Genomic DNA, 19,023 nt, shown 5'->3' on the forward strand with positions numbered 1-19,023 from the left:
ACTCACTTAAAAAAAAAAAAAACCCGCAAATTAATACATCTAAAATGTTGAGATATTTAAGCCCTTAAAAAAAAATCTTTCACGCAAACATCTTTATCAAAAGCATTTTGAGGCCAAAAATCTGTAATGCCACAGAATCCATCACACGTGCTTGAGCACCCCCGGCTCCCCACAAGGTGGGTCAGGGCTGCCCCTCACGCTCGTACTCCAGCATCTCCGCCCCCGGCTCCGCCCGGGGCCAGACTCCAGCTCTCACCCGGCGCGCGCCCGGGGTCTGGGGGCGGGGAGGGAGTGGAGGTGGCTCCGTTGGAACACCCAATCAGCAGCGGGGCCGGGCGGTGGCGCTAGTGACGTAGGCCGCGTTTCCCTCCGCCCCACTGCGGGCCGACGCTCGGCGCCGTCAGCCACGCGAGCTCGCGCGCACGGGGAGGGGAAGGAGGAGGGCTTTGGGGGCCGGCAGGCTGTCGGAGGGCGGTGGGTCGCGGGGAGGGGGAGAGTGAGCATGCGCAGCGGCTCCGGGGATGGCGGGGGAGGTGGGGACCCATGCGCGCGCGCACTAGCGGCCCTCCGGCGGCCGCGGGTGGAGGGGGCGGTTCCTCGAGTGTCGGCGGCCGGAGGGTGGGCAGGCTGGCGGCAGGTGCCGCTGCGGCCGGTGCCGCAGCCTCCTCCGGGTCCCGGGTTTCCTCGTCCTCCGGGGGTGATGAGCTGGGCCCCGTCGGGGGCTGCACCTGCCGTCTGCCCATCACCCCGGGCCTCCCTGCGTGACCTCGGCCTCCTCGCGTGCCCGGCCCCCGCGGCGCGGGGCTGCCCCTGAGAGGGAGCAGCAGCGGCCTCCTCCGCCCCGAGTCCTCACTCGGGGGCCGCGCAGGGAGAGCGCCCGGCCCCCACCCCTCCCCCGTCCGCCGTCCTCAATGTCTCCCCGGCGGGGAGGGGGCTGCCTGGGAGACGCGCTGAGCTGCCCCCCCCGGAGGCCCGTCGGCGGCAGCAGCAGCGCCCGGCCCGGCGCCCCGCAGCCTTCCCCGGCGGCGGCGGCGGCCTGGAGGAGCCGCGCACCCGCCGCCGCCCCCGGAGCCTCGCAGCCGCCGCCGCCACCCGGCGCCCGAGGAGAGGGCGGCGGGCGCCCCCCGGGGAAGATGAAGGCGGAAGGGGGCGACCACTCCATGATCAACCTGTCGGTGCAGCAGGTCCTGAGCCTCTGGGCCCACGGGACGGTGCTGAGGAACCTCACGGGTAATTGATGCGCCCGGGGTGGGGACGGGGATGCGGTGCCGCCCCCTGCCTCCTTTCTCCCTCGCGAGGAGGGGCCGCGCTCCTGCCGCCCCATCCCCGTGCGCGCCCCGCTGCCCGGCTGGCGGTCCCAGGTCCTGGCCAGGAAAGTGTTAACTGGGTGCATTCCGCGCGGGTCCCCGGGGCGCCGACGCCCGACCCACTCCCCAGGCGCTCCGAGGGTCCTGATCGCGGGCGGAGAATCCACGACCCCCGCCTCCTGCCCGGCGCGGGGAGGGCTCCCGACGGCGGTGCCTTGTGTAGTACGCGCGGAATAGCGTTAGTGCTGAGACTCGGGCACAGTTAGCGTTGGTTTACCGCCCCCCCCCCCCCCAAGCGCACACACACACACCCTGCTTCTTGCTGCTTAAATCCTTTTCTTTCTGGCAAATCTCAAACCGAATGCGGGACTTAAATTCTCTGTTTACAGTGATTAGTTTGCTTCGCCTGGTAAATTGTTGTTCCTCTAGATGACTAATGAGGTAGGTTATAGTGGGTCGGGGGCTTGGGCCAAGATCTAGTGCATTGTAAGCATTTCAGCTTTAACCATATATTTTCTCCGTCTTATTTCCTTTTGTCTGTCTGTCTCTCCCTCTAGCCTCAAGCTGCCGCTTCTGTGACATTTGATTTTTTTTTTTTTTTTTTTGCATTTCCCTTCATTCGTCAAGGCTGTCAAGAGGGAATTGGACTTAACTACATTATAATAATTAACCTCAATTTTAGTTGTAAAAGTGAGCAGTAATACTGATTTTTTATCGAATTTGTAGGTTTGGTTTGTGAAGGAAGTTATATGTTAATGTGGAAATTCTTATACTTTGACTTCTGAAATTAAAAAATACTCTCTAAAGATGAGTGGTTAGAAGAAAGAGATTCAGTTGCAATTTGGTGACTCCTCAGTCTCTGCTTCTCAGGGAAAAAACTTAAAAACATACTCAGGATTTAATTCTTGCAAACGTATAAAGCTGATTTTGGTAGGAACATTTAAAATATGTTATGTCAAACTGGTTAAGTGTGAAGAGTATTTTACAAATATAACCTGTCCTGACAGATTACATACACATGTGTATTACATATATGATAAATACATAATATCATTTATAATATAGTAATATATGTATTTATTATAAAATCTGGATTATGGAGTTCAGATATCTGTAGAGAAATTTTATGGAATTTTTTTTTTTTTAAGATTTTTTATTTGACAGAGACACAGTGAGAGAGGGAACACAAGCAGGGGGAGGGGGAGAGGGAGAAGCAGGCTTCCTGCAGAGCAGGGAACCCAGTGTGGGGCTCGATCCCAGGACCCAGGGATCATGACCTGAGCCGAAGGCCGACGCTTAACCACTGAGCCACCCAGGTGCCCCAGTTTTGTGGAATTTTCTACCACAGAATGACTTTAAAGACACTGATTTTCTTGAATATGGCAACTATAAAATTAACATAGATTCTGGATTGATTTGTGGTGTCCTCACTTTTAATCTGTGGTTATTTAACTTGGAGCAAACTGACCTTACATGATGGTTGAGGGTCAGGGACATGTTTTTATTTCTAAAAAAAATACGTTGACATGAAGACCATTTCATGATTAAATTGAATTTGGAGATAGCCTACGTTATTTTACTTCTGGCTTTGCTTGTATTTATCCACTATTCATATTTCAAATGTTTTATCAATAGTGTTTGTAGGAGTGAAGTGAAAAGTAAGAACCTAATATATATTTGTATTTGTTAAGGACTGGCTTAGCTCATCATTTACTTAGAGAAAATTAGTTTGGGGAGCCATAAAGTAGTGTAAATGTAACTTACCACTTGGCTAGATTTAACAATATTTCTAAAATACTTACTTTAGGATTCTAATCATTATAGTGGCTTCCAGTTCTATGAGTTAACCAGTAGGTTGATAATAGGGGTTTCAACCCAGGGTTAGCTCTCATTATCTCTTAATATAATCTTAATAATCTTCAGTTGTTCATCAGACTTTGCCATTTCATAAAGGATATGCTGAACATCCAAAGCTAGTTCCTCAGGTGGGACTGAGGAACATGGGGACCACTTCTAGGAAATAATGAGCCTGAATATGCAAAATTCTGTTTGTCAGGGTAGAAAAGGAGGAAGATGTAGGTTAGAAATATACTTCACCAGCAGGGGAGTGTACCACATGTTAGGAACCACCTCACTTCTAAAAAAGTGGGTTCTGGAAGTGGTAACATTTGATGTGATGTGGTTCATTGTGGCCTTCTCGTGCTGGTGACCTTAGTGATCCCATATGTAGCTTGGCCGTTAGTCAAGAGATGCTCGCCACAGTGCCATTTAGAATTTGGTCTATTCAAAACAAACACACCCCTCCTAAAACAAGACTACCGCCACTTACTTCGTGAGTGCCTGCTATGTTCAGGCACTTTGCATACATTATTTCTAATCTTAAGAATAACTTTCCAAAGTAGAATTGCAGAGAAGAGAGGCAAAGTCAGTTGCCCCAAATCCTATCGCTAGTAAATGGCCGAGCGAGGCTTTCAACCTGTCTTTGCCCGCAAAATACCCTTTCCCTTTTGCCACCTGCTTCTTCTCTTCCTCTTTCTTTAGGCAGAAGGAGTTACTTGCCTCACCCTGCTACTTCTGCTCCATATACATTCTTTTATTATTATATTGTTCAATGACATTATAATTTTTATTTGTCTCTTCTAGACTGAGCTTTTGGAGGGTGAGTCATTGTCAAAATCATGGAATTCTGGAATTTCAGCATTCTACCTGGCACATATAAATACTCAATACGTGTTTATTGAATTGCATTTCTGAAATAATACTTAACAGTCACATTAGTTAAACATTCTAGTTGCATTAGGTTCCAGGTACCTCTGTTGGAGTGAATATGCTGTTACCTAGGGAATGAGTTGTTTAAGCAACTTCTATGGATAGATGTCATGCCTTTAAACTACACAAATGTTTATTAAATGCACTTTTCTGTGTTAGTTACCGTGCCTTCATGTATTTAATCTTTTCAATAATCTTAAGGGAGATTATTGTTTATGGATTCAGACATTGAAGCTAAAAGTAACTTGCTCAGCTCTGATAGCTAATAAGTGAAAAATTATTACCTTTTTCCAGATTATGATAACACATTAACTCAGAAGACATGTTTGTCATCATGATAAGCTTAGAAATGAAACAGGTAGAAAGGAGCATAGTGTAGAACCAAACTAATTTGGATTTAAGAAATGACTGTGTGAAGGATTTGCAGAAATCTGGTTAATAGGACCTGTGGTTAACTAAAGAAAAGGAGAAGGTATTCTCATCTCTATTTTTTCTTTACACTAACGTAAATAACAGGTGTTATTTATTCTTCTCTTTGTATTTTATCCCAAACAAAGGTGAATCAGGGAAGTTTTTATATTGACTTTTTTTTTCCCTTAGACACTGACCTTTAGGAAACAACCTTGTGTATGTATTACTTTGATAGAAATACATTTTCAAAAAAGTAAAAATAAGAACTAGAAATTAGGACAGGGTTTAGAACTAGAAGTTATATAGTTTGACAGCTTCATTTTAGAAATATTGATGTATCACATGATTGAAGTAACATGGCTGGGATCAGTTACTCAGTGACAGAGGCAGGCCTAGAGATGATGTTGACTGACGCTTAGTTCTGTGCCTTTCATTTTATTCCACATAGATTCTTAACTCAGGCATGTCTGGTGATAAATCTTAAGATACTTAAGAATAGCCTAGCATTATTTGTCCCAAGGAGCCTAAGAACGTGTGAGTGGAACTAATTTTTGTCCAGCAAACAAAAGGTACTGGAAAATGTAGGATATTATTGAATAATAATTCTTTCCCAAAATTTTAATTTGCCATTGCCTGTGTAAAAGTTAGTGATCCATATTTATTATATATGTAGTTTTAGAAATCTACCAAGTTTGGTCTGCTATTTATTTTTTCTCCTTCCTGAAGACACTAGTATAGGGATTCCATATAGAACAGATTAGTACCTGGAGATTCTGTCTCCTCGGTTAACCACCATTGCTAAAGTTCTCTTCCGTATCCATTACTGCCCAAAGTGTGTAATTCACAGGATTCCAAAATTACTAACGGTGTATAGGTTATACGCTTCTTCAGCTTACTAAAGTAGAGATAAATGCCTTCCTTTCTTTATGAAATAGTTTTTCTTTCTCTCCATATGTTCTAAATCCCCCTCCCTCTATCTCAAATTACAGTTAGTATGCATGTACTCTTTCAGTTTTATGGGTAATTTGACTTTAAAAAATGATCTACAGTGAAATATATTCCTTTGCTTTACTTTTATTTTCTTCAACTACTTTGGCTCCCAATTTTGTATTCTGACCCAAATTGGATTGCAAAGAATTTAGAGAAGAATTTTTTACTTAGAAAAAGGCAGGATCCCTAAACCTGTGGGTAAACACCAGAGTGAGGCTGGTACTCGGGAAGGGGTAATTTGTCCCTGGGAAAAAAAGGCACAGGATGGCCTCAGGCTCATCTCCTTTCTCAGTGTCAGTTGCAAATGTGGGGCAGGTGCCCCTCTTGACTGTTGGTACAGACATTGAGAAGCTGGGAATTCAAATGTGAATGAAGGTCAGATGTCTTTGTGTGTGTATAAAATATATATGTGCTTATTTTTATGTTATACACACACACTATTATAGTTCCTTTTTAGACTTTATAGTTGCTAAGCTACTTTAGTGTTAATATTGATTGTCAGCAAAAAAAAAAAAAAAAAGAAAAAAGGTGAGGGGAAGTTTGCATCCACTGTACATAGTTGGAATTGTCCACACTCACACTGGGATAGCCAGCACCTTCCTTCAGTATGCTCCCAAGAAAGTGTGCAGCTTTCTGGGGTACCCTGCTCCCCAGCTTCCCAGTGGGTTAAGTTCTTCTTTCTAACCTTTCTAAACATCCTCTATTATAGGAGGTTTTTCTGAAATAGAGGTGAAAAATTCCTTACTCTTTTGTGGTACAGAGCCAATTAACTAGTGCTGGTATGATTTGTACTCTGTAGGCTTTCACTTTATGGAAGTTTTGCCTGTATATCTTACTGAGAATGAAGCTACAGTAGTTTTTCAAAAACCAGAATTGTCATCTACAGGTTTTTATTAATCCCCATCTCATTATCTTTGAATCATGCATCCATATGATTCATCCATATCCTCTGGCAATAGCAAGTCTGAGGTCTAGCTGACATTTCTTAAACCTAAAGCAATTTCTGGATAAGTCTTAGGACTGTGTAAGCTGTAATTTTGATGCTTTAATAGACTCTTAATATAAACTTACATTTGTTTCTTTTGGTGATTGAAAGGAAGGACCAGAAAAGTAAGGTAATTCATGAAGAGGAGTTAAAATAACTAGAGGTATTTGTCTTGTAGAAAGGAAGCCTAAACAGAAGAGGAAGGGAGGAGGCACTGAAACCAGGGAAGGGAATTGGGATTAAGAATAGTTAGATGTAAACTGCAAAACTTCTGGAGAAGACAGAGGCAGTAATCTTTTTGACATTGGCCATAGCAGCATTTTTCTAGATCTGTCTCCTTGGGCAGGGGAAACAAAAGCAAAATTAAACTGTTGGGACTACAGCAAAATAAAAACCTTCTGTGCAGGGAAGGAAACCCATTAACAAAACGCAAAGGCAACCTATTGAGTGGGAGAAGATATTTGCAAATGATATATCTGATAAGGGATTAATATCCAAAATATCTAAGGAATATAAATAACACACACACACACAGAGAATAATCCAATTAAAAAATGGGCAGAGGACCTAAATAGACATTTTCCCGAGGAACACCTATGGATGGCCAACAGACACATGAAAAGATACTCAACATCACTCACCATCAGGGAAATGTAAATCAAAACTACAATGACATATCACCTATATCTGTCAGACTGGCTAGAATCAAAACGACAAGAAATAACAGGTGTTGGTGAGGGTGTGAATAAAAAGGAACCCCATGCACTGTTGGTAGTGATGCAAACTGGTGCGGCCACTGTGGAAAACAGTATGAAGGTTCCTCAAAAAATAAAAATAGAAATACCATATGATCTAGTGATTCTACTGCTGGGTATTTACGCAAAGAAAATGAAAACAATTCCAAAAGATACATGCAGCCCTCTTGTTATTGCAGCATTATTTACAATAGCCAAGATGTGGAAGCTACCCAAGTGTCCATTGATTGATGAATGGAGAAGATGTGTTATATATGTACAATGTAATATTAGCCATAAAAAAAAGGATGAGACCTTGCCATTTGTGACAACACGGATGGACCTAGAGGATATTATACTGAGTGAAATAAGTCAGACAAATAAGTCACAGAAAGACAAATACCATATGAGAATGCTTATATGTGAATCTAAAACCAAAACAAACCAACAAATAAAAATCAGAAACAGACCCATAAATACAGAGAACAATCTGATGGTGGCCAGAGGGGAGGGAGATGGAGGCATGGGCAAAGTAGGTAAAGGGGATTGAGAAATACAGACCTCTGGTTATCGAATGAGTAAGTTAGCCAGATAAGAGGTATAGAATAGGGAATATAGCCAATGGTATTGTAATAGCGTTGTATGGAGACAGATGGTAGCTACGCTTGTGAGCATAGAGCAGTGTATAGACTTGCCCAATCACTGTGTTGTGTACCTGAAACTAACGTAACAGTATGTGTCAACTATAATTTAAAAAAAAAGTCAGATGTAAGAAGAGAGCCCCGAGAGTATAGCATGTTGAATTTACCATAGTATCAGATGAAAAATTTAAATAAATACCAAAATTCTAAAATAGTTATGTTCATTGGATATTTACTACATGCCAGATACTGTGCAAAGTATTTGGCATGCATCTCTTTTCCTATAATAGAAGTGGCCAAGTAACTTACTGCTTTATTGAATGTATGTGATTATATCAGGTATGATAGGCTAATTGTGCTTTTAGTGGCTAAGTATTTTAGCAATAAAAGTTAATCATAGAATAAATGTGGCAGTGGAAACATTTGAAAAACGTCTCATTAGACTATCAAATTCCAGTAACCTTAGCTAAGTAGATTAAACTTGGGGAAAAAAAAAGATTTTTCACCAAACTTCATACAAGTAGGAAGGACCAAACTTTTACCTGGGTCCAGTTGCATGTGTCCTTATAAATCTTGGCATATAATCTAGGAGGACTTTTTGTAAGAGTGAAGTGGTATAATAGGAGCTTTTGAAAAGCAGGGGTTACCTGTATACTACTCTCAAATATCAATGTCTAGTTAAGATGTTTTTGTCAGTGTTGTGGAACTGGATTTTCATGATAAAATTCCTCCCCTCTCCCATTCCCTATGGTGAATTACTTTAGTCCAACTTAGTTTCTGAACTTTGCTGCATATCAGCATCACCTGGGTTGGGTTAAAAGTACAGATCCAGGGTCCCAGTCCATATTTATGGAATTAGGATTTTTGAGAACAGGGTCTAAGAAACTACATTTTTAGCTAGTTCTTCTGGGTGATTTTGTTATTGAGAGCTCAAGGATTGGGAACACCCGATTTTTAAAAATTGTTTTTTGTGATCAATTTGTAGCTATATTGTGATATATATAAAGCAAATTAATATAGAGAATTTGGTATAACTAAAGACTTATTACATTTTCAATATAAACAACTCATTTCCTGGAGGATGCTCAAACCCAGTTTTAAAAAAGTGACTATCTTTTGATATTAATTATTAATATTATTTTAATATTTTTAATATTTTAGTATTGTCTATATGAACTATTAGCTATAGAGAATAATTCCTATTAAATGATCGTATTTTAAAAATTCATATGGCTCTGCTATGTTAGATCTGAAGTATTTGGGAAAATTTAACATTAACAATATTTATGTAAACACTTAGATAATGTGCAGTTATTGGAATTTTCCCCTCCAGAATAATTTGGGTTCTGTCAGATTTTTGTATGCAAATAAAGAGTCTAAAAAAGCAATAGGATCCTTAAATTTATGGATCAGGAAACTGAGTTTTATTCTTGACTGCGACTAACTGGTTTTTGCACGTTAGACGAGCCACATGTTTCCCATGCTCGGGTTCTTCATGTGGAATATAATCTGATGCTAGCCGTTCTCATGTTGATGTTAAGGGAAAGCTGATTTAGAAATCAGAAAGTTCCGAGAGAAAAGTTTAGTAAACTATGAGTTAAGAAAAATGCTTACCATTTGCACATAAAAATTAAATGTTTACTCTTTAATCTTTAAGAAATTTTCTTTCTTAAGTGGTGCTTCCTCAGACTTAATAGGCTGATTCGTAAGGTGAGGCCTAAGACCTAGAAAATCTTTGTTCTCTCAACAGCATTTAATAGCTCTTAAAGATTGGGCCTTCTTAAAACTTGGTTTAGGAAACTCTGGATTCAGTATCTGAAATGATGTCTGTTTAATTTTGTCTTGTTTATCCATGTGTGGGGTAACTGCTTCCTCAGGATTACCGAGGTGCAGCAGTTCTGACCATGCGTGTGTATTACTTGCTAAATTTTCTTGGTTGTGCTTTTACTTTCTGATCTGTCATTCATTTGGTCCTGTATTTAGATTTAACTTTAGGAATTTGTTACATCCAGAATTTCCTTGTAAGTTATGCTCATTGATGTAAAAAGTTCATTTTTCAGTGTTCAGTGTCAATATCCCTTGGAAATACTATGTCATGAGATTGTAAAACATTTTATCAATTGCTGACAAGATTTTTTAGATCAGTGACTGATTCAAACAAACATGTTGTTCCTGACTTACTTTTTTTTTTTAGTATGACATGTGTAATTTAAGACACTTGAGGGCATACAAGTAATAACAATTAAAACCATTGTATAATGCTATGTTATAATTTCATAATAGATTCAGATTTTGACATTTAATTCTTATACTTTTGTAACTGAGTAGTTAATCAGTTATGAGGAAGAACAAGTTGAATGACATCTTTTAGGAAGACAGTACTATGGCTTGAATATAGAACAGTTTTTGAACTATTTTAAATAGCCTTAACCTGATTTCTTTAAAGCAGTGATATTCTGATTGTTTTAAATTAAAAAACTTGCTTTTTAAAGAAATTTCTTTTAGTACTCAATGATAAGTACTGTAATTTATGGTTTGAAATTATATAATTAGCTGGCAAAAGGGTAATTTAGTGTAAGTGGGTAATAAGTGTTGCCATAAGCTTTGAGAAAGGCAGTGAATTAGGGCAACCCTTGAAAGTATCACCATTAAATTTAAAAACTAGTGTTTTTGCTCTCTTTAAGAAGCAGAAGCAGACAGCTATTAAATATTTACAGTAGCTTCAACTTCTATGTTAAATGAGGTTTCAAGTGGACAAACACAGCAACTTATTTTTAAATCTGGTTAATATGGTAAGAATGATTAAGAATAAGAAAAAATGTCCTTTACATTTACCTTCATTTTAACTTTCTTTTTTGTTCATTTCTTTATATAGAGTTAAGCTTCCATCTAATATCATATTCCTTCTGTCTGAAGAGCTTCCTTTAATATGTCTTGTAGGTCCACCAGCAATTAGTTCTCCCAGCTTTTCTTTTTTCTGAAAAAAGTCTTCATTTCACCTTCAGTTTTGAAAGCTATTTCTCCGGAATATAGATTTCTGGCTTTACAGGTGTTCTCCCCGCCCCCCCCCCCCCCCAGCACGTTCAGTCTTTAAAAAAATGTCATTCTATTGTTTTCTGGTTTGATAGGTTCTGATGAGAAGTTTGCTGTATTTTTTATCTTTGTTCCTCTATATGTAAAGTGTTTTTCCCCTCTCTCACTACTTTCAGTATTTCCCCTTTATCTTTGATTTTTAGTCATTTCACTATGATGTATCTAGATATGTGTGTGTGGCTTATTTTTATTTTATTGTGTTTTGGTTATTTTGGGAAGTCTTTATCTTGCTGGAGATTCTCTGGGAGTCTTAGATTTGTGGTTTGGTATCTTTCATTATTTTTAGAAAATTTTCAGCCACTATCCCTTCAAATATTTTTCTTCTCCATTCTCTTTTTCTTCTCCTTCTGAGACTCCAATTACATGTTATGTTAAACCATTTGAAATTATTCCATAGCTCTTAAATGGATGATTCCTCTTTTCCCTTACCCTCCTCCTTTTGTCCTATTCTTTTTTCTCTCGTATTTTAGTTTGAATAATTTCTTTTGGTCCTTCTTTAAGTTTACTGATTCTTTGCTTAACTATGTCAGGTCTATTGGTGAGACCATTAAAGGAATTTTTTTTATCTTGGATATTATGGTTTTTGTTGTTAACTTTTAAAAAAATTTTTAGCATTTCCATTTGAATTTTACTTGGAATTTCCATTTTTCTGCTAAAATTCCCCATCTGTTCATGTGAGTTTTCCACCTTTTCCATGAGAGCCTTTAACATGTAAATTATAGTAATTTTAAAGTCCGGGTCTGGTTGTTGTAAAGTCTGGGTCATTCCTGAGTTTGGCTCTATTAATTGCTTTATTTCTTGACAGTGAATTGTTTTTCCTATTTTCTTTACCCTCATTCCATCTCTAATATGTTTATCATTTGGTTAAATTAAATTTATTTTTAAAAATTCATATGTGACAGTGAATCCTCTTGGGACCTTTCTTGACATTGTCCTTCTTGTTCAAGCCTCTGTTCCCCATAACATCAGCTATATACTGTGCTCTGAAGAACCTGAGGTATTAGAATATATGCCATCGAAGTATCATTAACTAAACACTCAAAGTGTCAGCTCTTGCTAATATATAGAAGTACTATGTTAAAGTACTACAGTAAATATTTTCAGCTATGCAGGCCGTATGATCTCTGTCATAACTACTCAGCTTTGCTTTTATAGCATGAAAGTAGCCATAGACAGTCTGGATGAGTATGACTATGTTTCAGTAAAACTTTATGGGCATTGAAATTCAAATTCTGTGTAATTTTGATGTGTCATGAAATACTGTTCTTTTGATTTTCAACCACTTCAAAATGCAGTACCATTCTTAGCTCACAGACTCTCCAGAAACTGATGGTGGGCCAGCTACAGCTCATGGACCCTACTTTGCTGACCTCTGATCTAGGGGACTTTTTCAAATTATAAGTGCATCATCTTTCTGAGAGTCTAATAAGCCACCTATGTGAGACGCATCCCCAAACTGAGAAGTCATTGATGTTGGAAACTAAGGGGAGTGATTTCCACACTTTAGATTTGCTGGAATGACACCAAAGCTTGAGATAACCTAATGTGAACACAGACTATTTAAACATACAACGTGGACCATTTCTATAAAGAAGGTAGAAATCATGAACAGCTTCAACATATGGTCTTATTGGCGTGGTATTTTCAGCTTGAGGCTTAGACTGTATTGAGCACACAGTAAGGGCTCAGTATCTGTTAATTATTTTATTAGAAGGGTGAGATACTCTCTAGAGGATTAAAAATACATTTAGTGTTTGTCTAATGAGATGGTTTTGTTGTTTTTACGACTTTTGGATTTTTTAATAAGTATCTCTTATGTAACTTTAGCCTAGAGTAGTGATTTCTATTTCTGTTGCAAATTGTAGTTATTTGGTAGAGTTGACAAAAATGTTGTTGTTTAGGTCCCACCTCCAGAGATTGCTTTAGTTTAGGGTAATTCTTGTGAACAGCCTGGGTTGAGAACTTTTGTTTAGGGTAATTCTTGCGAGCAGTCTGGGTTGAGAACCTTTGGCCTGGTAGAGCATCTTCTTTGATGAATTTTAGAATGAAAAACTACTTTTTAAAAACAGTATGTTTGCAGCAAAATTAAAAAAATACATATTTCAGGCAGGTGCTGAAAAATAAAAAGCAAAGAATGTATAAAATAATATCACCCATCTCTTATCTTTAAAAGATAGCCATTGACAAGTTTTCTGTTTGTGCATTTTTCTGTACATAAACAAACATATTTTTAAGCAAATAGGATCGTACAGTATGTACCATTCTTTGACTTGTTTTTACTCATTTAATACATTTTAGACAACTAGAGAAAAACATTTCTCATAAATAATTTTGTCCAAGGATTAAAAACAAAAGCACAGAAGATAATTTTTGAGCAACTTGGCAACGGGAGCTGATGAAAGATACAGATTGGGAGCAGGCTATTTCTAGTATTGTTTGGAGGCCGAGACACGTCACAGTTCTCCGGTGCAACAATCCAGGCAAAATTTGTTTAGGATGAAGATTATGGACAGCTTTGAATAGGGAAAAATAACCAGACATTATGAGATGTGCCCAGGAAGAAGGAATATTTCCTTCCAGTGAATTAAGGCGAGTGTGTGGATGGCAGGCTTCAGAGTTTTCTGTTTCGTGCATTGTATTTTTAAAATTTTGTTTTGCATCTTGTTTAGCACTAGCAAAGTCTATCTTCCTTTCACTGTTGCTCAATTGCTGGAAGCTTGGATTAGGTGGGCTATGGGTGGACAGGGACCCCTGAGCCTGTGGATGTCCACATTAGCTGTATGGCCTAGACAGTTGAAGAAAAGGTGGTATTCCACGCCTGTCCTCTTAGCACCTGTCCTTCCTCTAGGGCTCTGGGACATCTGTTCCTGCTCTGCTCTTAGGATCCTGCAGTTCTCTTCACCTGAACTAACCTGGTAGGTTTCCTGTGTTTGCCAGTGGTGAGCAGGGCCTGAGACTGACTTTCTTATGCAGAGTAGATCAAGATCTTCAGAGGCCCTGTCCACGGACCAGGTTGTGTGCATCCATTAGGTAATTCACAATCATAGTGATAACATGAAACCTAAGTTAGCTATAGATATTCTTAGCAGAGTTCAGTTTTTTCTAAGATAAATAATATGATTTTTAAAAAAAAGAAATATGAAAATAAATTTGAATTTAGGTAGTTTGTGCTCAGTCTGCTTAAGGGATAACTCTGGCCTGGTCACTAGAGGACTATTTGAGGTTCTATTTTAGTTGTATAATTCTTTGATATCTTGGGGCTTTATAAAACATTAAACTTAAAATTTACATTTCCAAATGCTCAAGCAGAGTTTTTGTTGAGGCCAATAACTATGTATTCACTAAGCAAACACCATTACTTATAATGTCAAATAATCCCTCACTCATAGTCTTAAATATAGTCAAGAATTTTTTCACTCTATTTGTATTTCAAGGACAACAAAGAAAAGTGCTTTCTGGGGTAGATTGGTAAGCTATCAGAAGTGGGCTTGGGCTACAAGGCAGATGATTGACCTCTTTCTTAAGAGTATGTGCCTCTTGCTGTGGAGCCTTTCTGGTCTCAGAGCTCCCTTGATGAAAATGCCTCCATATGATTATTCCCTTATATTCCCACCTTGAAAAATTACATCTTTTAAAATAGAAATATCTTCTGAGCCGGTTAAGCCTTTTTGTCCTTAATGCATTTATTATAAATTGAAGCTATTTGTTCGGGAGCGACAGCATGAAAACATTTTGCTGAAAGCTAGAAGAGAAGAACCTTAAAAGGCAAGCTTTGTCTACTTTTCCTTAATGACCAGCATCTGTCTCTTATGCCATTGAGAAGCATGCATGGTCCTTCAGCACACATTGGAAAATATACCCGATGTCCCTGCCTTCAAATGATTTCACATTAACTGAGTCCAGTCTAAGTATTAATTCTTAAGAATTTGGCAGGCTGAAAATGATTTTATTTTTTAAATCTGTTTTCTGTGTATCCTCCCTTTTTTAAAAAAAATAAACTTTTTACTTTGAGATGATTGTAGATTCAGATGCATTTGTAAGAAATAATGTGGAGAGAACCCATGTACCCTTTACCCAGTTTACCCAATGAGGACATCTTGGAAAACCACGGTGTAATACCAAAACCATGATATTGACATTGATCCACCAGCCTTATTCAGATTTCACCAGTATTACTTGTATATGTGTACTAATTTATGTGTGTTTGTATTTATTTCTGTACAGTTTTGTCACTTGTATAAGTATCCACCACTACAGTCAAACTACAGAATAGTTCCATTGCCCCAAAGACCCCTAGTATTTACCTTCTATCCACACCTTCCTTCCTTCATGAGTTTTTTTTTTAAAGAGTTTATTTATTTATTTTTTTGGGAGAGGGTTGGTGGGGGGAGCAGAGGGAGAAGGACAAGGAGACTCCCTGCTGAACGTGGAACCAGACACGGGGCCCCATCCCAGGACCCTGAGATCATGACCTGAGTGGAAATCAAGAGTCGGGCGCCTAACTGACTGAGCCACCCAGGCACCCCACTTCACAAGTTTTTTGTTTGTTTCTCATTTATGGTCATGACTTAAAATAATTATCTTTGAAATTTATATCCATACTTTAAAAAGTTTATTTTTTTAGTGTGGTTAAAAAAACACAAAATTTTCCATCATAACTATTTTAAGGGTATATATAGTTCAGTAGTGTTAAGAACCTTCACATTGTTGTATAACGGATCTCCACATTTTTTAGTCTTGAGGAACTGCAGCTCTGTACCCATTTCCCTCTCCCCCAAGCCCCTGGCAACCATCATTCTGTGTTCTCTCTGTGAATTGGACTGCTTTAGATATACCTCATGTGAATGGAATCATACAGTATTTATCATTCTGTGACTGGCTTACTTTACTCAGTATAAAGTCCTCATGGTTCAGCCCTGTCATGGCATGTCCCAGGGTTTCTTTCCTTTTTTTTTTTTTTTTTTTTAAAGGTTTTATTTATTTATTTGACAGAGAGACAGCGAGAGAGGGAACACAAGCAGGGGGAGTGGCAGAGGGAGAAGCAGTCTTCCTGCTGAGCAGGGAGCCCGATGCGGGGCTCGATCCCAGGACCCTGGGATCATGACCTGAGCCGAGGGCAGACGCTTAACGACTGAGCCACCCAGGCGCCCTGGTTTCTTTCCTTTTTTAAGCTGAATAATATTCCATTGTGTGTGCCGTCCGCAGTTTGCTCATTCGTTCATTCGTTGGGGGACACTCGAGCTGCTTCCCTTTCTTGGCTGTTGTGAATAATACCGCTAAGAGCATGGGTGTGCAGATAGCTCTTGTGATCCTGCTTTTAATTCTTTTGGCTATATATGCAGAAGTGGGATTGCTGGATCATATGGTAGTTCTTTTTCAAAGTTTTTGAGGAACCACTGTACTTCTCCATAGCAGCTACACCATTTTACATTCCCATCAACAGTGTAATATCTGTAATGATGTTAGGATAGATATTTTTTTAGTCATCCATTTTTGTTCTCTTTATTTCATGACTGTTTTATTGACCTTTCTTTTCCACTTGATAGAGAGTGAATACTAGCACCAATGGCAGATACTTTGCATTACAGAATGTTTGCATACCAAGGATGATCCTCAAGGTGACATCCCCACATTTGGAGTCCACTCTTTCAGCTATAAGTAACAGAAGACTTCCCTGAGCTAGTTTACATAAAAAGGAATTTTGTTAAAAGGAAACTGGGATGTTACATTGAAACTAAGGGTAGTAATGTGGCAGGCCTTAGAAATCACTGGAATGAGGGATTTGGTTGTCTCTTGTCTTTGATGGATACATTTTTCTTTCATCCTGTTCCGTGGCTCTCATCACGTGATGCAGAAATGGCTCTTCACAAATCCTTCAGCCACCCAAAGACGCGGTGTTCCCTGGGGCCCAATGCAGAATTCCCAGGGGAAGGGAATGATTGGCCCAGCGAGGATCAGTTGCCTCCCCTGATGGACCTCACCACAGGCCTGGGCAGGGAGGTAGAGTCAATGCAAAGACCTGGCAAAGCCTACAGGAGCTGTATGGGCTGACTGGGAGGGCACAGGTGGCCAGAAAGAAAGGGAATGAGTGCTAGAGAGACAATGGAAGGTGCGCTCATCCACCGTAACCTAAACCAAAATGAACAGTAATTGAGGACACTTTGAAGAAAGAACAATGGAGCTTGGAAAGGTCTGGGTAAGGACTATTAAAATGACCCGAGAAAAAGAATTTAAAAAAAAATTCTGAGTGATGCTTTAGTATATAAAGTTGAGAGCCAAGAGGGGAATTGCCTGAAATTCCTAAAATCATAAAAGATAAAATTGTTGATTTCTAGAACAACTTGAATTAAGGAGTAGATTTCAAAAATGTCTTAACACTGTTATTTAGTGTAGAAAATCATATCTCAAACAGCAATTAAATAACTTTATTCCAAGAGATTTGCAAATTAATTAGGGATTCGTTAGACACGTTGATGGATTATAGCTTTATGATGGGGACATTTAGATCCAATCAGAGGGTATCCTTAATATTCTGAAGTTCTGGAACTCTTTCCCCATCGAGCATCAGTGATGATGATCATCGTTAACTTTCATTTAGTGTTGCTATGTATGAGGCACTGTGCTGGGCATTTTTATATCCTTTATCTCATTTACCCTTCCTCCAAACCCTGGGGGCTCCCTATTTGTTAAACCGAATTTTCTAGGATGTTTTCAACAGAATTATTAACCCTCTGCTTTTCCTTTCAGAGATGTGGTACTGGATCTTTCTGTGGGCTCTCTTCTCCTCTCTGTTTGTCCATGGTGCTGCGGGCGTGTTGATGTTTGTGATGCTGCAGAGGCATAGGCAGGGGAGAGTAATCTCGCTCGTTGCAGTCAGCATCGGATTTCTGGCTTCTGTAACTGGAGCAATGATTACTAGTAAGTTGCTTTTGTTTTGTTTAAGGACCTGATTGTATATGCACTTTATTCTTATGATGACTGTGACACTAGTGTTATCTCCCACGGAGAATATTTTCAGCACTGATCACACTTCACCTGGAAGGTAAAGACCAGTTCATTTACGCACTGAACGGATAGTTTTTGTATTTCTCTGTGAAGACTCGTTATGCAAGGTTCTGTGAGAAATAGAACAACTTGTAAAAATTGGCAAGGGGCGCAGAAATCTATGGGGAAATTTATTTTCTAGTGGACATAGTTTTTGCCTTAAAGGAACTCCCGATCTAGCCAGGGAGAGAGGTAGGCACACAAATTGCCAGTGATAATTGTCATAAAAAAAAAGTGAAAACATAGCCCGTAGGTCCTCGATGCAATCTGCCTGGGTCTGCAAAGTAAAATCACACTTTCTTCTTAAACACAAATTGTTACGGCACAAATCTCCCCTGACCTACTAGCGATCAGCCACATGAGAGTATCCTCGAGCTGTGTGCGGCTTCCCTCCTGAGCTGCCCAAAGCGCACTGCACACAGGCCTTGGGTCGTTCCCTCTGCCTTTCCTTAACCCCGGACCGGGGCCCCCACTCCACCTTGGGTTCAGAGACGTGGTTCTAGTTTCTGCTGTGCTGGGTGAGCCAGGACTTAGATGCGTCCTGTTGAGACCCGAGGGTGCTGCGGCCGCTTTCTGGGTGTAGTTCTAGCTGCTTCTCCGTGCTGCTGGTGATTTCTGCCACAGCCGGGGTACTGGAGGCTGAGGCCGCCATTCTCTTCTGGCCTGGTGCAGCTCACTGCTGCCACGGGAAGGACATCTTCCTTTCTGGTTGGTTCCTAGCCCCCAGATAAGAGTAAGTCCTTTTCCCCCTGTAGTTCCAAGGCCTCCTTTTGTGTGGGACAGTCACCTTTTCCCAGAGGGATTGGCACACCTTGCCTTGGGAGGAAAACCCCTGTCCCCTCGTTTCTGTGTCTGTCCTGACACTGACAGGACATTCATAAAATAGTTGTGGACGAAGTAGAACTATGATTTTTATTGGGACTTAAGTGAATGGAGAGGTTAATTTGGGAAGAACTGGCATAGTAAACTGTACCACCCAAGAACATGTGTCAGATTTCCATGTAGTCATCAGTTTTTTCATCCTTTCTCCACTCCCCGTTTGGGTTTTC

General features: G+C 40.1%; 1 protein-coding gene and 1 long non-coding RNA gene across 3 annotated transcripts in view; both read left to right on the forward strand.

The window, feature by feature from the left end:
- The first annotated feature begins 545 nt into the window (after window positions 1-545).
- Window positions 546-19,023, forward strand: part of TMEM170B (transmembrane protein 170B) — a 38,567-nt gene continuing 20,089 nt past the window's right edge. For both annotated transcript variants that reach the window (XR_013441412.1, XM_036106549.2), the window contains exons 1-2: window positions 546-1,230; window positions 17,678-17,848. Coding sequence is in view for 1 of the 2 variants with exons in the window: in XM_036106549.2 (XP_035962442.1) it covers window positions 912-1,230; window positions 17,678-17,848 (490 nt within the window). In the remaining variant the exon portion in view is untranslated. The remainder of the gene's footprint in view (window positions 1,231-17,677; window positions 17,849-19,023) is intronic.
- Window positions 1,641-4,234, forward strand: LOC144379115 (uncharacterized). The gene is made up of 2 exons (XR_013441411.1): window positions 1,641-1,748; window positions 1,865-4,234. It is a non-coding gene; the product is annotated as an uncharacterized LOC144379115 (long non-coding RNA).

Source organism: Halichoerus grypus, chromosome 9, assembly GCF_964656455.1.
Source record: "Halichoerus grypus chromosome 9, mHalGry1.hap1.1, whole genome shotgun sequence".
Classification (NCBI taxonomy): domain Eukaryota; kingdom Metazoa; phylum Chordata; class Mammalia; order Carnivora; family Phocidae; genus Halichoerus; species Halichoerus grypus.